This window comes from Magnolia sinica, chromosome 16 (assembly GCF_029962835.1).
Source record: "Magnolia sinica isolate HGM2019 chromosome 16, MsV1, whole genome shotgun sequence".
Classification (NCBI taxonomy): Eukaryota; Viridiplantae; Streptophyta; class Magnoliopsida; order Magnoliales; family Magnoliaceae; genus Magnolia; species Magnolia sinica.
This window is the reverse complement of record NC_080588.1, coordinates 69,323,705-69,350,842: the sequence shown is the minus strand read 5'-3', so window position 1 is coordinate 69,350,842 and position 27,138 is coordinate 69,323,705. Positions and strand designations below refer to the sequence as shown.

The 27,138-nt window shown below is 42.5% G+C and overlaps 2 protein-coding genes across 3 annotated transcripts in view; both read right to left on the bottom strand.

The window, feature by feature from the left end:
• Window positions 1-663: 663 nt before the first annotated feature.
• On the bottom strand, window positions 664-7,445 carry LOC131229503 (methyl jasmonate esterase 1-like). 2 transcript variants are annotated; one of them, XM_058225467.1, is made up of 3 exons: window positions 6,900-7,430; window positions 1,541-1,672; window positions 664-1,014 (listed from the first exon to the last, which is right to left on the bottom strand). In XM_058225467.1, the coding sequence occupies exons 1-3, from the start codon at window positions 7,266-7,268 to the stop codon at window positions 733-735; spliced, it is 783 nt and encodes a 260-aa protein (XP_058081450.1). In that variant the 5' UTR covers window positions 7,269-7,430; the 3' UTR covers window positions 664-732. The 2 variants fall into 2 exon arrangements, with proteins under 2 accessions (XP_058081450.1, XP_058081451.1); XM_058225468.1 differs by lacking the exon at window positions 1,541-1,672 and having other exon boundaries at window positions 6,900-7,445.
• A 19,080-nt stretch (window positions 7,446-26,525) lies between these two features.
• Window positions 26,526-27,138, bottom strand: part of LOC131228919 (methyl jasmonate esterase 1-like) — a 43,559-nt gene continuing 42,946 nt past the window's right edge. The window contains exon 5 of the mRNA XM_058224756.1: window positions 26,526-26,920. Coding sequence (XP_058080739.1) covers window positions 26,639-26,920 — 282 coding nt within the window. The 3' untranslated portion in view covers window positions 26,526-26,638. The remainder of the gene's footprint in view (window positions 26,921-27,138) is intronic.

Here is a 27,138-nt window from a genome sequence, read left to right as displayed (position 1 = left end):
GCAAACAGATTAGGGTAATAAATGACCAGTGGTATATCTCAATCTTTTCTGGTCTGCAACTAAATTTACATGTGAGCCCAACATGATGATCCAAACCGTTCTCATGGTTTACCCCGATTCATCCCCTACTTTGGGACATCTAACCATCTCAAGCACTGCTAAATAAATACCATTGGCAATGCTTATTGGATAGCTACATCATTCGCCTGAGGAGATTTTTGGCCATGTAGGCTTAGCTAGCCTACTCCCCAAACATAAATCTGATTTGTAGGCCGGCTGCAATTTGACACTCCGGCCCCATGTGACAGTCGATACACAGGCACTCAAAAATAGTTTACATGGTATATATATGTTAAATTGTTCAAATTTTGAGACCAAATTGTAGGTAGGCCATCATCCAAAATTAACGATGATTGGTTGATCCTAAACTCCCATCAACTATCATTTAGTTGTTGAATCTGGACTCCCAGCTGATATGACCCAGCCCATTGTCACCCTGAAGTCAAGAAACAAATCCGAACCTTTCATCAGAACTGCCGTCGCAGAAAACACATGCGGGTGAAATTTCAGCGCCCCAGGTACTTGACTGGCCCACAATCTCATTTTAATTGTAGCCTTTAGTCCACTTCTCATGCCCTGAATCTTGTTTTTTTTTTTTCCATCTAAAAAGAGAAATTTGAGAAATTTTATTAAAAGCTTGACAATATATAGTTAGTATTAGACATAATCAGATTAAGCATATTTCCCTGCAATCTCCAGGAGACAGGCGCAAAGCTCTTTGGGCTTTGATAACATGACCATATGATCAGATCCTTCGATCGCTTTCACTTCATCCGTTGGATTATTCTTGATAATCCAGTTTTGGAGATCCTCCTCCATCAGCTCATCCTCCTTACATACGATGTAAACCCGACTCACTGACCCATAATTCTCCACCGTAAGCATGTTTTCCGCGGATATATCTTCTTCAAACAAACTCCCCACGCGTACCAACATGGTTGCTAGTGTAAGATCCTACACAAATTTTTTTTAAAATAAAAGAAAAGTGAGAAGATAGAAATTACTCATTGATGCCACGTACGTACAGGATCTGGGCCATTCATTGGGTGGGCCCCATCATGTATGAGGTGCCAAAGTCCTAAAAAAATTACTGACAGTTAGAAATGGATTGACCAAAAGTCCACATTAATGGCCTGTTTGGATAGCATCAAATGAGTTATTTTTTCTACTTACAGCAACATATAGATAAGTAACTTATTTATGATAAGTTTGGTTTATAATCAATTATAAGTAGCTTTTTTATTTAAAGTTACTTAACAAATAGAAATCAAGATAAGTTACTTAAAGCATAAGTAACTTAAGATCCAAACACCTCCTAAGTGGACCAAATGATAGACTGAACGATTGTTACTTTAGGACCATGGTATTTATGGAAAGAGACCCACTTGATGAATGGCTCAGATCCTGCACCCATAGCCTCATTGGCACATGTAGCCAGAATAAGATTAATCCCTTTGAAGGGCAATGAGAGCTTTATTACCTGACGTTGACAGCGTTGATACACCTTGGATGACATGAACTTGTGCCCGAAGGTAACTGATGTTGGAAGGTTTTCTGGCCCGCGATCGAACGTGAATTGGCAATCCATAGGATCATCCAATCTCCCGAAAAACTATATATATATATATATTTTTCAAAATATAATAGTTTTTAGATGAATGAATTATCATAGTTTCGATTGTGTTCGTATAGCAAGATTACTTTGGACAACCAACGAAAGAGAAATTAATTTCCTTTGATTGAGGTGACAGGTAATCAAATCACATCTGGTGGAATCCAAGGGAATCCTGTGTAAGATTTTCTGGCGGAGGCAGAATCAATGAAACCAAGCAAAATAGTACTGCGAAAATGGAATTCAAGTTAGAAAAACAAGGGCTGTTTAGAACGCTGGGTTAAATGGCATGGGAGTGCGTTTAATGGAATTAATACCATTATTTTACAATGATTAAATGTCTTGATATACCATGGTGTTTTGACCATCCAATCATGTTTGGGATCAAATTCATGTAATATTTGAAACTTGCATTTATTAGACCATGAATTTGTAATCAACAAATCAGATTTTATAACTAATACAAGTCACCTATAATCATATGCAACTCAAATATCATGTATAAAAGATGCATTTGGATGGATGGCAAGGATCCCAGCATTCAATGGATTTCAAAATCCATTAGATCCCAACATCTACTATTGAGACTACATGATATGATACTTAATCCAATACTTCCCATGGGATCACATGCAATTTCATACCACCTAATCTGACATTTCAAATAAGCCCCATACCGTGGGAACCATGATTGGCTAGCAAAATATGAACTTTGCGTTCTTTGGATCCACAGGTGAATTTGATCATCATGCATCCAAACATAGCCTAAAGCAAAATCTTCAAATGTGCCATCCTTTCTTACACGATAAGTTGGAAAAAAATGGAAGGTGAAAATAGGGCATGCACGTTGAAGAGTGGGCCACATATGTTAGAATATCCACAGGTGAATTTGATCATCCATGTAAATCTGTTTGAATGTATCTTAACCTCTTGCGTTCTTTCCTCCTTTATCCATATAAATAGGAGTTGTTTATTATCTTTCAGCATATACATAAAGAATAAATAATTTATAAAAATATAGTAGTGTAGTCCTTCAGATTACTAGGGCTGAAATTTGTGCGGGTTCAACCTGACTGACTTGTGACCGACCTAACATTGGGTTGGGATTAGGCACAATGTATCAAGTTTGGTCTCGATCTTGGGCTATATAAACACCAACCCCATAAAATTTGGGTTAAACTCAGGTTACAGTCTCGAGTTTGCTTGACCCAACCCGAATCCGATTGATATATAAATTATAAATTATAGTTGAGTATGGATAGTCTATGTTGAAGGCACAGGAAGTTCTAGTGTCATCGGGTCTCATTGGTCCACACCATTTCCGATGACTCAAGGTAACAAGATATGCTGGAATGTCTCTCCTAAATAGATTGCATGCTACACAACATTACTTTTAAAGGAGTAATTGTCTTATATTTTAGCTTGTTTGTTCAGAAAAATGAAATTCTTTACTATAAATAACTATATATGTAATTAATAAAATCATAAGTACAAAAAATAGGATGTGTATTGAGATATAATAGACTAATGTAATTATGAAAATATTAGCGTATATCCACCCGTCCAAGCTGACAAACCTAACCGAGTCCCCTTGGGTTAGGCTTGGGTTGAGAATTCCCAACCGGACGTTGGGTTGGGTTGGGTTGGGTTAGGGTTGAGGTATAGAAACCTCATATTAAAATAGGGTGGAACATGAACGTGCGTGACTTTCAGCCCCACGCAACCCTATGCTTCTATGTATACAAATAGAAGGGGAAAGAAGAAACTCTTGTTAAGGGGGTTCTTATTTATAGTTGAAAATAAAAGTAAATAAATAATTATTATTTTACTTCATAAATACACCCGCCCATACACAATGACATTTGATTTGACTTGCCACTAATATCATGAAATTTTTTTTAAAGTTTTGCAGGCCCACCAAACCTAAAAGCATACACGTGTTAAACCAGGCTAGGCATGGGTTGACCTAAAATTATCTGAATTCAGTCCGACTCGAAAATTAACCAATGCTTAGAACAAGCCCAATATCCAGAAACCAAGCTAATAGGTCCAACGCTAGGGACCAGACGTGCAGCCTAGCTGACCACAGGCCAAGCTAATAAGTCCAACCATACGGACCAGGCGTGTGGCCTAGTTATTACCCAATAAACAGTCTCCCACCTTTTCTTTTCTTTTCTTTTTTAAATTTAATTTTTTTAATTTTTTTTTTAAAATTTTGGAGTTATTTGATACCTTGACGAAGTGTAACTCTCGGGGCCCACATGCTAAAAAAATGTACACGTGGGATGCATTAATTCAAATTGAACCAATCAAATATTTGAAATGTTTTTTTTTAATTAAAAAAAGAAAAAAAAGAAAAAAAGAAAATCTCCAAATACTCTCACATACTGAGATAGATGATAAGCAGGAAAAATTGGACATGTTGCATACAAATAGTCAAATTAAACCGTTCAAATTATGATACCTAGTGTAAATATATTATCAACTAAAAATTAAACTTATTTGATAATTGGAATATTCGATAGGAGATCATTCATTAGACGGTTAAAAATGAAAAGTTACCAACCATCCTATTTCCACAAACAAGGGTCCAAAAATCAGGGGTTATAAATGTTTAACCAATCTGATGTTGGGATTCTGACTTGGCCAGTGGGATCCACAATCTATTTTGTTTTATTTGAGTTAATATATGACACGTGTATGATTTATGAGTGTACGTGTATCAATGGTCACAGACGGCCTGCGTATCTTATAAATCATCATTTTGAAACTCGTGTTAAAATTCTCATCCTGGTTTGTTAGACGGAAGCGAAGTCTCCGGGCCCACCACAATATATTATTTATCCATTTCATCCATCAGATTTACCAGAAAATTGTAGTTTATACATTGAAAAATCAAACAGATCCATAGATCAAGTGGACCACAATACAGGAAACAATAGCCACAATAACACTCACCATTGACACTTTTCTAGGTTCCACCGTAATATTTATTTTCCATCCAACCTGTTCATAAGGTGGCACATATCTGGATGAAGGGAAAGCACAAATATCAGCTTGATCTAAAACTTTTGTGGCCCCTAAGATGTTTTTGACGGTGGGCATTCATTCACCACTGTTTCCTGTGTGGTGCACATGAGCTTTGGATGTACTTCGTTTTTATCTCATGCACTAAAAATAATCTAACAAAACAGATGGACGGCGTGGATAAAACACGTACATCACGGTGGATCCCACAGCGCCTACCAGGGTCACCAGGAAGTCCGCTTCCTGGTTGGACGGATGGATGTGCCACTGTACCCGGGCAACGTGTGATTTAATTCCGGTAAAGAATAAAGGGGGAAATCGGATTTCGTACTGAGTTACTCTCTTATCGTACTGTGTAAACTCTGTTGGGCCCACCGTGAATGTATTTGGTCTATCCACACCGTCCATCCATTTTTTTCATCTTATTTTAGCGATTGAGACCAAAATTTAAGCATATCCAAAGATCAAGTGGACCATACCATAGGAAACAGTTGGAATAATGATTTCCACCATTGAAACCTTTACAGGGCCCACAGTGATGTTTATTTCTCATCCAACCTGTTCATAAGATCACAAAAACATGGATGAAGGGAAAAAACAAATACAATCTTGATCCAATACTTCCGTGGACCCCAAGAAATTTTCAATGGTAGATGTTCAATTCACACTTTTTCCTGTGGTGTGGTCCAATTGAGTTTTGGATATACTTCATTTTTGGGATCAATTCCTAAAATTATCCGGTAAAATGTTTGGACGGAGTGGTTAAAATACATAAATCAAGATGGACCCCACAGAGTTTACTCAGTACGGTTAGCGTACTGAGTTATTCAGTAGAGTTACTCAGTACGCAATCCACATCAAAGGGCAAAACAGTAGTAAGAAAACGTCAGTGAGGAAATGGTGATAAGGTGTGGGACCCACACATGCAACCGCACTAAATTTCAGTGCGCTCGAGTCGCAATCGCAAAGGATCTGATTGTGTAGGAGATTTATTTAGTGGACCCTGCACACCATATAGCTTACACATTAGGCGTAGGATGGGCTAGATGGATTTAGACCATAGATCTAATGGCCCACTTTCAAAAGTCATATCTATCAAATGATCGAAGTCATCAATCGTCATGTGGAAAGAAATAACTTTTACTGGTTGACATGCAACAAGGAAAAGCTGTGGCTATGATCACCTGATCGGTGTGGTTTTCAATGTGTGATCCATCCACAGAATGGTCCACTAGGTGGTCGGTCCAGATTCATCGATCTCCTGGCCACGTGAACAGCGAAAGGTAGGTTCTAAAGGAGATTCCGGAAGAACATGCCTCCTAAAATACCACCCATTTTAAGTGGATCACGCTGACAATTTTCAATACAGATATGGAAATCCTAAATGGGATCTCCACTACCGGGAAATGATACGGTACAACCGGGAGGACAATAATATACTAGAGACATCTCTCCACATCAGATATGGTAGGTTAATATACCAATCCGGACCCTTCATCTATGATAATATGTCAATCAAGACTGACCGTTCGATCCTTCCCATCAGACTTTTTTCATTTTCAAAGAAGAATTCTGAAAGTTGATTGTTTTGTTTATTTTGATTGGTAAACTGCTAATCGAACGGATCAGATCATTCATTGTGTAGTTTGAATCATGGTCAATTCACAAATCTAGTAAAGTAGCTTTATGGTCTAGATTGCGAATTAACTCTGCCGTGTGTATGGCGTAGTTCTGGCTATACCGTATCCCGGATTATACGCTATTAATTTTCTCTGTTGCCGTCCGAAAGTTAAATGCGTTTTCGCTTATCCACACCGTTCAACTATTTTTTAATACCATTTTATATAATAATATTAAAAATTAGATAGATCCAACGGTCATGTGGACGACACAGACGGTCCAAAAGTCCAGGCGTGACCATCTGATTTCTTCCATTAAACTAAGACCAAACCAATTTAACTTTTTCCGTTGATATGATGGCCACATATTGAAAAGTCTTGACCGTTCAATCTTTATAAGTTTCTTCATCCATCCATCCACAACATGCCCAACAATTTGAACGGCATGGATTTCCGTACGTGTCAGCCATGTGTAAGATGATGAGCCACAAATTGAAAATCATACTATGTCAGCATAAATAAAACAAAGTGAAGAGAAGAATAAATCTACTGTACATAGGGCTATACGTAATTACATGTACCTCTTTGATGATAGCCAAAGGTGGGCCACCAAGACCCGGCATCACAGCGGTGGGAAAAACTGCCACCAAGATCTTCTCAGGGTACTTCTCCATCGCTAGTGCAACACCGATGCCTGCGAAGCTGTGGCCTACGACGATAACTCGTTCATCTGGATTAAGAGAGGCCATGATCTCCATCAACGGCTGAAAATAGTCATGGACAGATTGGACCTCATCGAGTCGCTTCAGATTGATCCCAGATGCAGCAAGATCGGGTACCGTGACCTTGTGACCGTCTGATCTTAGCAGTGTGGCGACCTGGTACCAACACCATGCTCCATGGGACAGTCCATGGACCAAAACGAAATGCATGCGACTCTCCTTCTCCATTTTTCTGTATGTGGAGTTTCGGGTTGTTTTGATTTTGTTTGTGTGAAAGAGAATATATACCGAATGAAGTCGGTGTATATTCCTTAAAGGCTTACAACTGTATTGTGATTTCTGTCTATGAATATGGCTTTGATCCCTATGATTGATGCTTTTGGTGGGCCTAATTGTTGACTTGAAATGAAGAGGAGAAATGCAAGGCTGATGGGTGTGGAGAGAGATTATAGCAATTCAAGGGCGTGGTTTGAGACAAACGTGTGGGAGATTAGGTCCATTCATCTCGTGGACATAAGAGAGATACTCCAGTGCTATCAGATTACTATAATTTATAGTTCTCGTAGTTGCACCGGTTCGCTTGAGCAGTTCAATCGATTGAACACATTTCATTCACTGACAATGCAAAAATTGCACCAATCAGATGATTCCATTCATTCTTTATCCGGGACGCACATTGGGTGATGACCATCCATTTGTATGTGACCGTGATGTATGTGTTTATCTTGAGTGTCCATCCATTTTGCTGGCTCATTTTAAGGCGTGAGCCTAAAATTGAAGCAAATCCCAAAGCTCAAGAGGACCACACCATAGGAAACAGTGGGAATGATGATACCCATAATTAAAACCTTTTTAGGACCCACAATAATATTTATTTACATCCAACATGTTCATAAAGTCTCACCCACATTGATAAAAGGAAAACACGTTTATCAACTTGATCCAAAACTTCCCTATGCTTATTTACCATATGCTACATTCATAAGGTCAAGAGAAAAGAAAAAGATAAATACCAGCTTGATCCAAAATATCCGCTGTCCTTATTTGCCATCTGATATATTGATAAAGTTACACAAAGAGAAAGTAAATATCAACTTGATCCAAAAATTGTGGCTGAAGAAGGTTTCAATGTGTATGTTGCCATCCTCATTACTTCTTGTAAAGGGGTCATCTTGAGTTTTGGATATTTGCCAATTTTAGGCTCATGCTCTAAAATTAGAGATAGGTACAAGATGACTCAACTCATCCGACTCATTTAGATCTAACTCGATCTGGCCAAGTGGGTGAGTCAATCTGAATCGAGTTAACTTCATCCAATCCGAACTCAAATCGAGTTGAGTTCGAGTCACCCAATAACTCTACTCAACTTGACCCAAAATTCCAACTCCATATTGACTCGATTTGATCCGAAACTCAACTCGTGTGATTTGACTCGGTGCTGACTCGCCCCGACTCGGTACTTGTGACCAGATCCGATTCGGTTTGGATTAGTTAAGGTCAGACCTGCACTTAGATCGAGTAACGCATGCTGAACTTAATAAAAAGTTGCGTCGAGTTCAGGTTTAGCTTATTTCAAAATTAAATCAAATCAAGTTAGCACTAACTTAGCCTGACTTGACTTGACTTAATGCCCACCTCTACCTAAAATGAGCCAACAAAATAGATAAACTGGTGGCATGGATAATATATATATATGGGAAAAGGTACTATACGCTCGACCTTACCATGGCACTCCGTAAGGTCGAGCGCTGTCAGCTTGCTGGCCGTCGGATGGAGGCGATTGCATCCAACGGCTGATGATTTAACGTCACTTGGAAGAGAAAAACCGGTGATACATATATATATCACAGTGGGCTCAAAGTGGCAATAGTCTCACCACACAATCCGTCCCTTTCTTTGACCTTATTTAATGTAGCACCCTTCTTCCCATTAATAAACAGGATAGTTATATGATTGCCTTATCAGAGTAAATCTTTAGGATCAAGAGCAATCCATGATGGACCAAATTTTTATTGTACCTAGTTTTATACAGATGACTTTGGCAGTCCATGTCAAAGAATATTGATCAAATGGTCAATATTTATAAAATCAATGTGATGTTCGCATGGTAGCCAGTGAAATGTGCTTGGGACCTAATAAACAGTATAGATCAGTGGATTGTATTATCCGGATGCACCTAGGAGCACTCTGACTGGCAGTGTTACGAGAGCATTGGAGCATGTCTCTTTATATAATATTGACCAATCAAAAACACAAGTATCGAAAAATTCCCCATTTGCACCATTACAACGTAGAAAACAGCGTTACGTATCTATCAAATCCTTCCAAAGTGGAAGCAGATTGGCCAGTGTACCACACATCAGCTATATAGCCGTTGTAGGTGCGTGTCGTGCGAAGACGAGCACGGACGCTCCTCGAGCTCTGAGTTGTACGAACGGTTTAAAGGAGATCAAAGTTATATGGCCCCATAGTGATGTATTTATCGTATCTACACCATTCATCTATTTTTAGAGATCATTTTAGAGCATTATCCAAAAAATAAATTATATCAAAAGATCACCTAGACCACACTACAAATAACAGCGGCGATAACGATTTCCACCTTTAAACAATTTGTAAGACCCACCATAATGTTTATTTCCATCCAATCCGTTTAAAAGGTCAAAAAGACCTTGATAAAGAGGAAAAACAAATTTTATATTGATCCGGAACTTCTGTGACCCCAAAAAGGATTTCAGTGGTAGAGTGTCAATCCCCCACTGCTTTTTTCAGTGTGGTCCACTTGATTGTTAGATCTGTCTTATTTTTTGTTTCAAGCCTTAAGACAACTCTCCAACTGAATGGACGGTTTGGATATAACACACCCCTCATAATCAGACCCACATAACTTGCTGACGTCAATACATAAGCTGGTGTGAGGTACATCAGCCAATCCGCTTCCTTCCAAAGTGGAGAATTACATCACATCAAGATATACTGTAAAAATCCATCTCACGTGAGAAAGAGTTTTCTTCACGGGAAAAATGAAATCCGTCTCAACTAGAGAAAGTGATATACTGTAAAAATCCATCTCACGTGAGAAAGAGTTTTCTTCACGGGAAAAATGAAATCCTTCTCACCTAGAGAAAGAGTTTTTCTGGAAGGGGAAAATACTTCCTGCGCCGTCCAAGGACAAAAACAAGGAAGGATTGCCTGTCACCCCATGGCAGGGATCGCAAGCTAGGTGGGGCCACTGATGTCTGTAAGGCAGAGCGCGCAGGCGGATTGGATACTACCCCCACCTGGACCTAGCTAGAGACGGATGGTCCTGTTAGGGATTATGTGGATCTTATGTAACATATATGTTTTATCCATGCTGTCCATCTATTTTCAAAAATTATTTTAGAGCATGACCTCAAAAAACGGGTAGATCTAAAGCCCCAGTGGACCATACCACAGGATGTAGTGGGGATTGAATTCCTATCTTTTCAAACTTTTAAAAAAAAATAAAATTTAACAGGAGCTTTGAATATATACGAGGTAGACTTTACAGCACCATATGAGAGAGGCATCCCAAGGCCAAAAACAGGGAAGCCAGTTAAGAGGATCACCCACCACGGCCTCCCCAAACACCGAAAAGCCCAAAAAGGAAAAACAAGCTATACACTACACATGAGAGGATCTAACTGAGCCTAGCCCTGCTCTGTCCAAGAATAATAGCCCACGGACATAAGGATTTAGCTCCCTGATATGCTCAAAAACTGATGTAACCTGCTTTTGACTACCCTCCCTTGCCATCACATCCGCCGGACCATTACCTTCTCTTGGAATCACCAAAAACACTAAGGACACGATCTGCCCCAGCCTCTTAATTCTGCTAACCGACGGACGCCATTGCCAAGGGACAATGGAATTTGCAGAAATGAGGCCCACCGCCACCGTGGAGTCCGTCTCAATCGCAATATTTTCAAAGCCACGCTCCATGCATAAAATAATGCCATCGTAAATAGCTTTCACTTCCGCCCTGTTGTTCGTTCCCACTCCGTAGCCGGCAGAGAAGGCGAAAAGCAACTTACCATCCTTTTTTTTTAAAAGGAAGAGATTCATTTCATTGATATACCAAAAATTTACAGGTATAAGGATGCTGGTAGGACCAGGGACAAAAAGATCCTGGACCACCATGAGAGAAACAAGCAAACGGGCTCAGAAAGTCATCCTAACTGAACCTAGACTTGCTTTGTCCAGCAGAAAACGACCCTGGAGCAAGCGAGGAAGGCTGGAAACTTGTAGGAAGAGAGAATCTGCTTGAGTTAACTACCCAACTTTGCTAAACCATCGGCTGGACCGTTAGCCTCTCTAGGGATGAGCGAGCATTTAAAGGAGCCTTTCAGGGAAAGCTTTTGGATCGCAGAAAACCAATACTTCCATTTCCATGCAAATGAGGACCTCCCATTGATGTAGTCTACCACTCATTTTGAGTCTGATTCAATGGAGACTCTAAGCAAACCGCGGCTGATGCATAGCTCCAGGACGCCGTACAACACACGAAGCTCGACCCTATTGTTCGAAGAGGACCCATAACCTTTGGCGAATGTAAACAGAAGGTTACCGTTGCTATCTCGGCAGATACCTCCTCCTCCCACTAGCCTTGGGTTAGACAGGGCAAATCCATCAACATTGAGCTTCAAGCTGCCCGCCATTGGTCTGACCCACCTAATAATAGTGAAGGAGAGAGGAGTTTGGTGTCGGCGTGTAGGATCCACGGGTGAAGAAGAGGAGTGGAGGGAGGAGGACCAACCTCCAGCGTGTTTGAGACGAGACAGGGAGTCCATCCAGCTCAACGATTTCCTGAAAACACCTGAAGAGGAGACGGACGAACTGTCATACCTGGCAGCGTTTCAAGCCTTCCAGATTTCCTTAAGAAGAAACGCAGGGGCTAGCCGAATGATCTTGGATGCGAAAATCCGAGGGGAGGCTAGCTGCCACCACCAGAGAAGATGGTCCATGAGACAGGAGTGAGGAGGCAGCGGAACACCAATAAAATCTGCCAGCTGATTCCATGCACCAACAGCCAGCGATCCTTCCTGGAAAAGGTGGAGCAGGGATTCGAGTAAGGGGGAGGAGCTCTGACTTACCAAGCAACATGAGCATCTAGAAGCAAGCTGAATGCATCTGGTTTGGATCCCGGCATTGACTGGGAGAGCTCCAAGAATCACCCTCCATAAGAACAGGGAAATCTTTGGAGGAATGAGAGGGTGCCACACCCATTTAACCCAAACCTTCTTCCGCCCGACAACTCTAATCACCCCCCAGGCTGAATTGACAGTGAATTTCCCATTGGGATTAAATGACCAAATCCGATTATCATCTGAGTTGGAAGTACAAAATCCGCCCTGCATAATATGCCTCCTTAACCAGCTAGGAAGATGTAGAGGAATCATCAGCTTCAGTCCATCAGTGTCGATGAAATCTGATACGGAAAGGGGTCTCATCTCCTCTGGAATCACGAGGGAAGGGATTGAAGCTAGAGGGCCCAGCCCAGTCCAGTTGCAGCTCCACATATTGCACAGGCCCTTCCCAACTTCTCATTGAATCAATTTGTCGAGGATTGGGAACAGCTTAAGCATTGTTTTCCAGATTGGAGAAGCCAGGCGCAAGGCTGAAGCCGAAGGAGTGGAACGGGCTGAGGATAGCCGATATTTAGCTGACATGTAAGAAGCCCAGAGGCTGCCCGGGGACCTAAATTTGATGCTCCAAGCCATCTTCAGGTGAAAGGCCTTTAAAACATCTGAAAATTTTCTGATGCCAATCCCCCCCTCTTCCTTAGGGACAAAAATGGACGCCCATCTGTTCCAGTGGAGTTTTCTTTTACCATCTTTCCAGCCCCAGAAAAAGTTGGCAAGTAACCTCTCCAGGGAATGGAGGACTTGAACCAGGATCATCGTGGCTACCATAGAGTGGACTGGGATACTGCTAAGGACCGAGGAGGATGAGAGTGAGTCTTCCTGCTTGTGAGAGGAGCCTATCGTTCCACCCTTGAATCTTAACTAATATCTTCTCTAGAAGAGGGCTGAAGAGGCTGCACTTAATCTTGCCTTGAGCAATCGGGACCCCCAAATAAGTGAAAAACCCTGTAAAGTGACGGAAACCCAGGACGTGCTCGATGCTCCTAATCCGACTGATTGGAAGGTTTGAAGTGCAGACGAAAGAATTTTTCCCCACATTAACCCGCTGGCCTGAAGCTAGCTGGTAGGCAGACAGGAAGTGATGGAGGGTGGCCAGGGATCTCCGGGACCCGTTAGAGAAAATAATTGTATCATCAGTGTATAAGAGATGGGAAATTAGAGGACACCCGGCCTTCACTTTGAATGAAGAGTATAACCCTTGACCCAGTAGGTGGGAGAAATCTCTGCCAAAAGCCTCCGCTACTAGGATGAAAAGACTAGGGGATAGAGGGTCTCCTTGCCGTAGGCCTCGAGAAGATTTGAAAAATCCACAATTTTCTCCATTGACAAGGACCGAGAACCAATTATTATTCCAGCATGCTTCGACCAACCCGATCCAGCTAGGCCCAAATCCAATTTTTTGTATGACTTGCTTTAGAAAATGCTAATTCACCATTTCATATGCTTTTTCCATATTGAGCTTAAGGACCAGATTGCCTCCCCGGACCTTCCTGTTAATATCTCTGAAGACTTCTTGGGCGATGGCGATGTTTTCGGCAATGGAGCGGCCCTTAATGAAAGCCCCTTGCTCCTAGGATATAAGTTTCGAGGGAAGGGAACTTAGCCTATTAGCCATCACCTTGGCGAAGATCTTGTAGACACAATTACATAGGCTTATTGGCCGAAAATCGGAGAAGGATTTTGGGCTAAGAGATTTTAGCACTAGGGCGATGAGGGTGGAGTTGAATGCCCAGGAGAGAGCACCGCCCTAAAAGAAATGAACCACCGCAGCGACGATATCTCGCTCCACAATCTCCCTGCAGTTAGTGAAAAATGTCCCAGACATCCCATCTGTGCCGGGAGCACCATCTTTTGGGAGGGACAAAGCAGCTTGCTTCACTTCCTCCCTGGATGGGAGACCCATTAGGATACCGTTGTCAGCCTCGGAAACTAACGAGGGGATGTATGATAAGAGGGGGGCTGAAACGGATGAGGGAGAGGACTGGTCTGACATTAACTTTTGGAAAAAGGAAATAGCTTCCTTCTTGATAATGGTTTGATCTGCGGTGGAAACTCCTGATTCTAATATGATTTCTTTAATCCCGGATCCTCCGATTTTTTCAACTATAGAAAGGTCGAAGAATTTGGTGTTCCTGTCACCTTCAGACAGCCAGTTGTTACGGGCCTTTTGCTTCCAAAAAATCTCTTCTGCTAGCTCCCAATGAGCCAACTTTAACTTAGCTTTGGAGATGGCTGACGAGCTAATTTCGGAGCCAGGAGATTGAGTTATCGACTCCAGCAAGCACACCTCCTGTTCTGTCAACTTGATGTTTTGGGAGATGTTTCCAAAAACATCCCGGTTCCAAATCTTCAAACGAAGTTTGACTCTCTTGAGCTTCAACAATAGATTTATCATGGGCTGATCAGAAGTTGGGTAGCCCAAGCTTCTTCGATCACCTTTAGGAAGGAGCAATCGAGGAGCCACATCCATTAGAAACGGAAAGGCCTAGGAGGGAGAGGGGTTGGGATAGGAAACGAGATCAGAAGAGGAGCATGATCCGATTGAATCCTAGGCAGAATCTTCACCTGGAAACCTGGGAATTGATTGATCCAAATCCCATTACAAAGAACTCTATCCAATCTGGCCCACACTCTGGAAGAACTTGCCTAATTGTTGCACCAGGTGAAGCAACTCCCCACATACCCTGCATCTATAAGGCCAGCCCTATTGATCGCATCACGAAATTCTACCGCACTTATTGGGTCAAAATTCCTACTACTCCTCCGTTCTGCAGCTTCTGTAACTGTGTTGAAATCCCCACTTACAGCCCATGACCCATTCGAAAAAGCTGCAAGGGACACAATGGAGTCTCAAAGTGCTCTCCTACTAATTCTTGAGCACTTAGCATACACAAATGAGTATCTACAGCTAACCGGGCAATTAGAATGTGAAACATCTATAATGATAAATTGATTAGACATTTCAAAAACAGAGACAGCAAGAAGGTTTCTGTAGAAGATCCATACTTTACCTCCCACTGCATTGCTAGAGATGGAAGCATGAAAGCCAAGCCTTAGGTCGATAGAAACACGCCTGTTATCACTAGCCATGGGCTCCAAGATGGCTACAATAGAAGGAACATGCTCTTTGATAATCCTATTTGTTCTGCGTATTGTGGCCGAGTTGGTCAAGCCATGGGCATTCCAAATGAGGATGTTATCCATTATTAACTAGACCAGAGATACCAGCCCGACTGACTTGCGCTGATGTAAAACTCTCCCTTCTAGGTGTGCGAAGTTTCGATCTAACTAACTGCTTGTTCAGAAGAGCTGTCTTCCCAATCCTGAGGGGAGCTCTAATTTTGGATCTCGGGTCACCTTAGAGGGTAGACAGGACCCCTATTTACTCGACAGTCTGTTCAAGTAATTGAGAATGTGATGGACTGGGACTTGGGAGTTGGTTGGAGAAACTGGGGTCTCTACAGAGTGATCTCTGGTCACTCCATCTGCAGACTGAGGGTTGATGCACCTGATACCCCTATCGCTACGAGTAAGACGATCGGTGAGAAATCAACTGAGAGGTCGAGTTTTCTGTAGACCGAAATTCAGCCATCCATGAGACCTTTGAGAGGCAAGGAAATTCCTTCTTCATTCGTCGAAAGAGAGGGGGTGTGGATAGGGGAGTCCTCGAAAGGAGGGTCTTCTGCGGATTCATAATTCCCCATCGGGCTAATGGGGGAGTCACCAGTTGATCTGCTTAATTTACCACCTTGAACCTTAGGATAGTCTGAACAAAGGGGCTCTACCGGGAATATAGGATGGTGGAAAGGAGGATTTGACAATGTTCGGCCTGGAGGGTGTTGGGGAGCTAACAATGGGACATGGGTTGGGGAAGGAGCCTAATCAGAGGACCGGGATCCTAACTTGGGAGGGGAGGAAGCGTCTGAGGTGTCTTGGGGCTTGAGAGGATGAGGTCGGAATAAACTTAACTGCAGGTTTGGAGGAGGACTGGTGGAATGACTGGTTGATCCTTGTCTAAGAAGGAGGTGGGCAGCAGGGGTAGTAAGCCTTAGGATGAGGGAATCCACAGGGCAAGGAAGAGGGAGCAGGGGTACGAAAAGAGTGGTAGGCTTAGTGGGCTGGGCATTTTCACAAACACCCACCAGGCACTTGCTGCTGAGGGTTGGTGACGGGGAAATGCTTTCGAGACCCATTCCGTTGTGGACTCTTTGGCTGACCTCTGCCTCAGCCTGGTCTAGGAGGGAAAGGACGCTGCTACAGAATGAGAGAGGTCTTCTATTTGGACCAAAATACTGAAAACCTTACCAGAGACTTGTAGGAGTTGTGGTGGCTTGATGCTGGATCCTACTTCCTGCCTCACCTTTACCCTTTGCGAACTTCTGAAAAATCCCATATCTAGAGAGTGTATCGATCTGCAGGACCTGTCTGTAAGCAGTGCCAATATCTCTGAGCATAGATTTAAACCAAGTGTGTACAGGAATCCCGAATATCCGGATCCACACCTCTACCCAGGATGGGTGCATGTCAGGAGACCATGGGGAAATCTCTGTTAGCCCTAGCTCTTGCCAGAGAGGGCGATCCTCAACAAAATCTCATAGCTCAATTTTGGATTTGAATAGAATGAGGAATCGGGAATCTGAGATCCTCGATACGTCAATGGTTGAGGACTGAAATCTAGAGACTCTTAGGTCGTCGATCAGACGAAGGATGGAGACGTTCTCCTTGCCAGAGGTACCTACTAACCCCAGATCTATATCTCTAAGTTTCCTGGCAACTTCAAATGGGTCTGCAACTATCAATCCATGGGGGTAAGGATCCTTTGACCAGTTTACTGCAGGATGCTCCCAGCCTCTCCTGGGCGACTCGCGCGCTGATGCGATGCTCTGGTCAAGAGTTGTGGGCCAGCGTTCGGTGAGAGGAAACGCCGCGCGTGCGAATTTCGAGGGAATCTCGCCGGGGTGTCACAGCAATCAATCAATCCCATCAATCCCATCATGTCAAGTACACATCACTTTTCACCCTTTCCCAAGCAAACCCCAAAAGTCAAAAAGTTCTTACAACCCTCATACCTCTCTTACAACATTTGCCAAAAAGTCATAAAGTTCTTACACACCCATCCCTCTCTCTCCCATCCATCACTCCATCACCCATCACTCCCTCTCTCTCTCTCCCTTACAAGTCTCTCTCATTTTCAACTCTCCCATAAGCAAGAAATCTCATACGTATGAGTCCTCCCATGGTGAGAAAATTTCATTTGTGAGGCCCACCTTTCCATCCTTAGATCTCTCATCTCAACCATCCATTTCTCATCTTCCTCCATCAAAGAGGAGCACAAGGAGCTAAGGAAGCCAAGGGAGCAAGAAGATCAAGTGGTGGGTGCCTTGATAGGGTAGATTTTGATGTTTTTAAGATGGGCCAAGTGAGGCCAACCGATCAATGGTTTGGATCTCACTTTGGACCCTAAGATGTGGCCAATGGCCCACTTGGATCATCATGATCATTCCATGATGGGGCCATTCTCCATGGACCCCATCATGATGTTTATTTTCTTGCATGCTTAGGGTCATCTAGACCGTCTATTTTAGTGGAGAAGGGATCTCCACCGTTGGATTTCAATTTCATGGACCCACATGTAATGGAACCCACTTGATGTATGATTTGGTGCAAGGGAGGGCCCATAGTGCCGAGGTCCCTCCATCACGCGGATCTCATTCTCTATCTCTCTCCTATCTTTTCTTTTCCTTATTTTCTTTATCTTGATATGATTGTGTGGCCCACTTGAATGGACCCCACCATGAAGCATGCATTTTGTTTAAGACATCTATAAGTGGGGCCCACCTTATATGTGTAGTACCCACACCATTCATCAGTGGTGGCCCACCTGAGCAGGCCCACCTTGTATGGCAGAATGGGAAAACACAAATGCTAGCTTGGTTCAAGCTTTGAGTGGCCCATTCATGTAGGCCCCACCTTGATGTAGGTATTTAATCTACCCCGTCCATTCCTTTTCCAAGATTATTTTAGGCGTTGAGCCAAAAGATGGGACCGATCAGATTTTCAGGCGGGCCATAATATGGCAAACAGTGGGTTTACCATTGAAATATCCCATATTGCTTCTATACGTCGAAACAGGCCCAATATTGGGCTTGTTTTGCTTGTCTGGAGCCATGGAGCGCCGTTGGACGGAGTAGATTGTTTGGATGTGGACCCCACTGGTAAAAACCTCAGAAATAACAAAAAAATCAAAAAATGAAACTCAGCAGCAGCAGCTGCTGCGCACAGCGTCCGGGCGGACTGGCCGACGTACAACCCAGCACGGCTGTAGCCGTGGGCCCCACCTTGATGTTTATTTGTCATCTAATCCATTCATACGGTGGGCCCTAAGGTCAGTGGACCACCCTCCAAAAATCAGCCTGATCCAAGACTCAGGTGGCCCACACCGTAGGAAACAGTGGGATTGAGCCTCTACCTTTGAAAACCTTTTTGGGCCCACAGAAGTTTTGGATCAGGGTGAAATTTGTTTTCACCCTTCATCTAGGCCCACTTGGCCTTATTACCGGGTTGGATGGCATAGTAACATTTTGGTGGGCCCCACATGGAGCCCACAAAGATGTATGTGTTTCGTGTCCACCGTCCGCCTGGACGGTGGAGCCCACTGTGATGATTTTTGTGGAGTCCACTGTGATGTTTGGGTGCCTTATGCGTGCGTGTGTGGGTGTGTACGTGTGTGTGTGTGTGTGTGTATATATATATATGGATATACCTAATATTATATTATATATAATATTTTATGTACTATATATATATTATATATTATTTTATGTATATTTTGTTGATGATGGGAGGCCCATCTCAGTACTTATGGCCCATGGTTGAGGTCCACTTTGATTTATGTGCAAGGCCCATGGGTCGAGGCCCATTTGATGTGTTAGGGGCCCATGGGTTAAGGCCCGTTAAGATGTATTAGGACCTATGGGTTGAGGCCCATTTGATGCACATGTGGGGCCCCATTTGGCGAGGCCCATTTGATACACATAAGGCCCATGTGAGTAGGCCCATTTGACGCACTCTAAGGCCCACGGGTTATAGCCCATTGCAATGTACATAAGGCCCATTGGTGCGGCCCATTGATGTGGCCCACTTAATGAATATAAGGCCCATGTGATTTGGCCCATTTGATGTATTTAAGGCCCAATGGGATGTACCTAAGGTCCATTGCAATGTGTGATCCCAACATGATTTATGTAATGATGTTTACGACGGGCAGTACCTTGGGAGCAATGGCGGTTTGACGTCCCCATTGCAAGTATAGTGTTGGTTAAATGTCCGCATTATGACTTTCCCTTGGGCCCATACGTGTAATGTGTAGGCCGTCTAGGCCCATCTTCATTATGAATATCATCTATCCCATATAACATGTTTAATTTCATGATTCATGATCATATGCATCATACGTATGCTTGATATGAGAAATGACTGATCATAGCATATGCCTTCGGGCGATTGTTTAGGAGCTCAGGGGGTGTTGCCTACATGAGCGCACGATACGCGCAGGATTGCCGCATGACCGAATAGTGTGATTCATGCATTCGCATTGTGTGATATGGTTAGTACGCCCTAGCGACATCAGTGGCCGTAGCCTTCCATGCACGTTTATCGTGGTGGCGGGATCGATACCGAAAATACTGCTCTACATGGGGTGCGATAGATATCCCGGGTGAAAGTCCCTAAACCCTTATGGTACCAAGAGGTTGCTCCAACGTCCTAGACCGAGTGGATGCATGAGCGCCGAGTGCCGATTACGGACGGTTGCGCTTTCCACCGTGTCGTAGTCGATTGGAAGGGGGTGCGGCCTTACCCGCCCGAGAGTAGGGGGCAATGCTAGGCCGAGTTGGGTCCGCTATCGACGAGCCGAGCCCAATATTGGCGGCGGATAGTGAGGTCTTTTCCACTCACCTTATTGCGCGCGATGGGGCGGCAATCGGCTTGGAGTGTACTAGACCCCAGTGATATTTGATTTTGAGCTGTATTGATATATGGACTTAGATGAGGATTTGCATGCTTGAGTTGCATTTCGCATTGCATGGCCTTGGTATGGCCGACATCATTCTTTGCACCGCATGGCCTTGGTACGGCTAATGGTATTCTTGACATTCATCGGCTTGTTCCGCATTCACTGCATAACTGTATTATCACCTTAAGCATACACTTTCACCACCCTCTAAGCTTTTATAAGCTTATGCACGACCGTGCAGGTAGTGTTTCGCAGCAGCGCAGAGGCTTGGGCGCGTAGCTTATCTTTTTGAGCTTTTGTTCTATCATCATTGTATTTCCCTTATGCTCATTGTACTTGTAAAGTTTTTGATTATAGTGGAAATGTGATGGAGTTTTTGGTTGTTGTTTGTGGGTTATGCCTTTGGTTATCCTTATTACGAATCAAACTAATGTTGAAAATCCTCCTTGTAGCATCCCAGGATCGGAACCTGGCGAATGGGCGCTGGGAGCCGAGGACTGAAATCTAGAGACTCTTAGGTCGTCGATCAGACGAAGGATGGAGACGTTCTCCTTGCCAGAGGTACCTACTAACCCCAGATCTATATCTCTAAGTTTCCTGGCAACTTCAAATGGGTCTGCAACTATCAATCCATGGGGGTAAGGATCCTTTGACCAGTTTACTGCAGGATGCTCCCAGCCTCTCCTGGGCTGGAGTTTCTCTGTATTGGGAAAGTCGTTGAGGGAGACTAAGCTATCCAGCGCAACTGCTTGTGACCTAGCATCCCTGGATGGTGGAAGGTGAGGGGGAGGAATGGGATGAGCGTCCTTGACAGAGACAATCCTACCGTCAATTTGTTTCCTGTCAAGAACCCCCTTAGCCGCTCAGGTGTCGTCTTCGTAGAAGAATCGAACAAACGCATACCTGCGAGGTTTACCTATACCCGGGAAATGGGGAAGGTAGACGTCTGATATTCTGCCATATCTCTGGAAAATTTTTAAAAGATCAGATGTGGCAACGGAGAAAGCTAGGTTGCCGACGAAGAGGGATTTTACCCCTTCTCTCGAGTGCCTCATCTATTTTTCTCTTTCCAGATACTCCTCAACCGACCCAGCAACTTACCATCCTCACTCACTCCTACAAACACCCCCTCCACCTGAACGGCCTGGATTGCCACATGCCGAGCCATCAACGTTTAATTTTACCCATCCTATGGCTGATTTTCTCCATTTTATGACGTGAATAGAGCAAGAGAGGCCAGCCTTTGGATGGCCACTGAAACTGGTCCCAGAAAGCCTCTGCTGCACTTCATCATGGCCCTCTAGCAGGTTGAGCCCACCACCTGATGCGAGCGATAGCAGCATTCACCGACGTTGGGTGATCATTAAATCTGACCCCATTATGGCTTGTCCATAGCTCTCATATAATCAGGGCCAGTAGAACACGTTTAATGATGGCAGACGCTGTACCTGGAGCATCCGCGCACTTCCAATGTGTGAGTCGATCCTCAACTGCGAGGTGACGGAAGAAGGTGATGCCGCAGACAGCTGAAAAATAGCGCCATATTATGTTCGCCTGCTGACCGAACAAGAACAGGTGTGGGAGAGTTTCCACCTGTGGGCTGGAGGTGGAACTGTCATTACAACAAGAACATCTTGATGCAATCTGAATGCCTTTGCTTTGCACCCGACCATCCACAAGAATAGCTCCCTTCATCAGTCTCCCTTCATCCTTTCAAACTTACTAGGGCCTCCGTTATGTTTATTTGCCATCCAATATGTTCATAAGATTATATAGACCTTAGGTGAAACATGAATATCAGCTTTATTCAAAACTTCTATGGCCTCTTTTTAATGGTAAGCTTTCAATCCCCACTACTTCTCATGGTGTGGTCCACTTAAATCTTTGATTTGCCTACTTTTTTGGCTCATGCCATAAAATCATATGAAAAAATAGATGGACAAATTGAATAAAACATTTATACCATGGTTGCTCCACAAATCCCTAACAGGACAGTCCATCTTTAGCCAAGCTCCAGTGGAAATAGTACCCAATCCGTGTCCTGAGGCAAATCAAAAACTCAAGTGGACCTCAGGACAAAAATAAAAAATTAAAAAAAATGCAGACTGAGCATTGGCAGGGAACACAAGTTTTGGATCAAGCTAATATTTAATGCTTTTCAGCTCATCTGATTGAAAATGACATGACAAACGGTTCAAGCTCCCTACTTTTTCCAGTCATGCAGCCCACTTCTGTTTTAATCTACCTCATTTTCTGGAACATGTCCTACATGGGTCAGTAAAATGGATGGACAAGGTGAATTTCTCACAATTACTGCAAGAGCATCCTGTGGTCCAGGTTCCATTGTCCCGAAAAAAAATCACAGGAGGCTGCTTGTTGATAGAAAAAGATCATAGCTATAAAGAGAAAAGAATATTCAGTGGATCTGAGAAACCACCTAGCATCATGGTCCCTGTCATGATAGAAATTGACTATGTTATTTGACTGGTCACAAGCAGAGGTCAGAAATAACATCAATACATCAAATTTCAAAGTTGCTATTCGATGCTGTATTACAATCTTGAATAGCAGTACATCATCCAATCAAGCCTTATTTTACTTTATGGTCCTCGTATCCATTAAATCCACTTCCTCTAGAGAAGCTGTTCATTCACGCGTTGCTTGCTGTGGTCTACTTCTCGATGGCTTCTTAGGTCAGTAGTGGTGCTGTGCCCTTTGTCGTTCGCCCAAAAGGATTAAAATAAAGCCATGGTTATCATCCGGTCTTATATATACGTTGAACCGGATGAGTCGGGGCGGAGTCACCCCATATTTCCATTTTTGACTAATGGAGTACGTGGTCTGACGTGGAAAAAAAAACAAAAACAAAACAAAAAACCGACGGATATCATTCCATCTGAACAGCTATTGTTGTTATTAATTGTCCAAAGTACATATGGAAATTATTTGGAGGGTGGTCTATCCATAAGGATCCATGAAATATCAACCATTTAAATTGCCAACCACAGGGTCCATTTGCCAAAACTAAAAACTCAGGGTTATAATATAATATAAAACATGGCACCGTTATTTTCCTAGCATGGTTGGACCAAAAGAAGATGGACCATAAATTGATTATAACTTTTGATCAGGGTATCATTATGGGGTGCATAATCTATCAATATTTATTGAAAAGAGTCATCCGAGGTAAACGACCCACTGTCCGTTTTGTCAGAAAACGCACACTTTCAACTCAAAAATAAAATTTTAAGTAAATTAGTTAGTTTTTGTAATTCTAAAATTTTTAACATTTTTTAATTTTATTTTTAGAGTTTTAGATTTTTTGTTTTTTTTCTTTCTTAGAAACAACTTATAATTATGTTAGGACTTTTTGAGCAAAAGTTTATTTGAAAATTTTATTTTAAAAAATTAGACTTTAGAAGAATTTTACTATAATTAGGATTTTTATTAGAGTTAAAATTTTATTATTTTTGATAATTATGAATTTTGTTTTTTTTTTTTAATGATGTAATAGACATATACATATTAGTCCATTATCAAGCAATTTATTTCAAATTTTCTACAATTATTTCTTATTTCTATCTTTTCGTGTGGATTTGAGTCATCCCTATGGCCTTGAGGAAGATAGTGTTCCTCATCACGCCGATCCCTACGTCATAATCGGGTGTGCAAAGTGTCTATGTGGCAGCGCGTGACATTCAAATGAAAGATGCACAGCATTCTGCTATTTCGTATGACTTCTCTGCAGGACTTCTTTGCAGGACAAGTGGGTCAGGTTGGCTCCACCAAATGTCCAAGGTTCGTAAACGGGTAGTTCCAGTCAGCTCCATGAACCGGATCGGCATCCACAGAGTCCGAGTCGACTGGTCAGTTCCGAGTCGCATTAGAATCGGACAAGTTGTGAATACAGTGACCGTTTGTGAAGAAATCTACCTCTCCTTGAACCAAAATCATGCCCAACTCGGAATGAATGAATGACCGTATTTTGATCAGACTACATCAATAAGTGGACCCAAACATCTTCCTCAAGGGGAACTCAGTGGCGGATGCTCTAGCTAGATTGGCTAGTGACGGGTGCCCGGATCATACTTACATCAGCAGTTCCTCTCTCCCGAGACATGTTAAAGGCCTGCTTTTGCTGGACAAAATGGGTTTGGGCGCCATTAGACCTCCATGAGCTGCGCCCTTCGTCCTGCCTCGTTTTTTTCGCTTTCCTTTTGTTCAGTCTGTGTTTACACGATAGGTGTGGTCCCCTCCCTTTTTGTAGGGACCTCCCGAATGGCTGTATTTGTTGATTGATTAATGAAAAATTTATTCACCAAAAAAGAAAAAAAGAAAAAAGAAAAAAAGTGGACCCAAACATCTGTCCGGTAGGGTAGTTATAATTAGAAAAGAAAATGACATGCTTGTTTTATTCAATGTATACGTGTGGAAATAAAATGCCTAGAAATGTTTAATTATTGGTGGACGGTTCCGTGTGAATGCTCGGTTTTTCAAAGAAGTGGAGCCGGTGAATGGAATGTCCGGGTCATGGCTGTGTGCACCGAGTGGATGGTGTACAATTATAAGATTGGATGATTGGTTCAGTCACAGTTCCGGTGCCTGCGAAAGGCTTTTGCCGATAGTTCTTGTGCTGTGAAACTAGGTGGGGTCACCGTAATGTTTATGATAAATTCACCCTATAGATGTGATGTAGAGTGGGTGGTATGCAATTTCATGGCCAAGATGGACCATAAAAGGCCCGAGTGGAGATGGAAGTGATCCGGACCATCAGAACTTAAAATTGATATATTTTGCAAACCGGAATGAGTTATCCAACATGCCATATATGATTTTGGAGTAGGACGAGCTACTTTAGCCACCCAACCCCATTATGTCGGGTTGCCCATGCCGAATTTGCAAGATTCCATTAGATCCGATGGTGAATTTTGGTTTTATTTTCATTTTACTATTTATAATAAGTTTTAATTTGATTATATATAATCTTCATTGTTGATCTTTAGGAATTGCATCCAACATAAAAAGTGCTTAGAATATTTAGGGCCCGTTATTGGAAGGGATTGGAAGTTAAATCTCGGGATTGGCCGGGCATGCCAAACAGAGTCGGTGATCTGATCCCAATCCCATGGATCTTAAGACAATCCACTGACAACACCATCATTACCTTTAAATCCCATCCAATCCACCGTAATCCGTTCAAATTTGCCTGGGACGTGTTTGGTTCGTAGGATTGGAAGGGATGGGAAAGTTTAATCCCCGGATTGGCCGGGCATACCAAACATATGGGATATAGCAATCCAGGAATATAGCAATCCCATGGATCTCAAGACATTCCACTGACAACACCATCATTACCTGAAATCCATGCCATCCACCCTAATACCATTCAATCCCTTCCAATCCACCCGGCCAAACGGGCCCTAAGAGGATAGCATGGTTGAGTCAAATAGGACAGTTACTATTTTTGGCCAAAAACCATGAGGTCTAGTGGAAATCATGACCATCTATATAAATAGCAAGTTTACTATCTATAGTAAGTCACGATATCTAGAAATTTTAGTTATAATATAATTCTGAAACTTCTTCCTCGCGTTTATGTTATTATTTAAGAGTTCGTTTTTTTATCATCAATAAAGTTATTTTGAACTTCTTAGAATTAATTTCTATTTTTCCTTGTGGATTCCAGGCATTCGGAGTAGTTATCCTTGAAGAAGACGGTGCTTGACCTCTACACGTCCTTCCCTGGGTTAAGATTCTTTTCAGATAGGGGAATTTTGACTATACTAACCTTGTAGTACTGCCAAATTTCATAATAGGAAGATTGGAAAAATCTCGCTAAAACCCTTCAATCCTCCATTCACAGATCCAAATGGCTAGTAGAAGGCCGGCTAAATTTTTGATGCAGAACTGGACCAGGGTGGTATGCTTTTGAGAGCAGCGACAGGTCCTATCCCGGACGACCTCATGAAGTGCACCCTCTTGAGGGATTTTTGGGATCCTACTATGTCATGGAACTTCTCTCCTGTCGAGAACTTGATTCAGCTTGCGGCCCTCAACACTATTAAGAATAGCTCCATCTCCATATCTCCAAGGGAGGATAGGTTCATCTGGAGCCGGACTTCTTATAGGAAATTTGAGCTGTCCTCAGCTTGGAATAATGAGCTGAGCCACCATCTTTCAGATAATTCCCTGGACTAAATGGATCATTGCTATTTTTGTGTGGAAATTGATGCATAGAGCATACTGGTCTATTCTTTGGTCCAACGTATGGGAATCTGTCTGGCGTGGGCCACAATCTCGTTTTAATTCTAGCCTTTAATCAACTTCTCGTGCCCTTGAACAAATTTTATTTTCATATAGCAAGAGAAATTTGGGAAATTTTATTAAAATCTTTATAATAGCTAGTATTGTTCATCAAATTAAGTATACTTCCCGCCAATCTCCAGGAGACAGGTGCAAAGCTCCTTGGGCTTTGATAACATGACCATATGATCGGATCTTTCAATCGCTTTCACTTCATCTGTTGGATTATTCTTGATAATCCAGTTTTGGAAATCCTCATCCATCAGCTCATCTCCCTTACATAAAATATAAATCCGACTCACCGTCCCATAATTCTCTGCTGTAAGCATGTTTTCTGCAGATATATCTTCTTCATACAACCTCCCCACACGTACCAACATGGTGGCTAGTGTAAGATCCTACAGAAATTTAAAAAAAAAAAAAAAAAAAAAACAAAACAAAACAAAACAAAACAAAACAAAACAATACAAAAAGAAAAAAAGAAAAGAAAAGTGAGAAGATAGAGATTACTCATTGATGGTACGTACAGGATCTGGCCTCACCATGTATGTGGATGCTTAAGTCCTTAAAAATACTGGCAGTTAGAAAAGGATTGACCAAACGTCTGTATTAAGAA

Excerpts from the sequence above, each read along its gene's own strand:
- LOC131229503 (XM_058225467.1), bottom strand. The coding sequence starts at position 7,268 with ATGGAGAAGGAGAGTCGCATGCATTTCGTTTTGGTCCATGGACTGTCC. Across the intron at positions 1,673-6,899 it reads CTTTGGCTATCATCAAAGAG|TTTTTCGGGAGATTGGATGA; the intron begins GTACATGTAATT and ends ATATATATATAG. Across the intron at positions 1,015-1,540 it reads ATCAACGCTGTCAACGTCAG|GATCTTACACTAGCAACCAT; the intron begins GTAATAAAGCTC and ends AAATTTGTGTAG.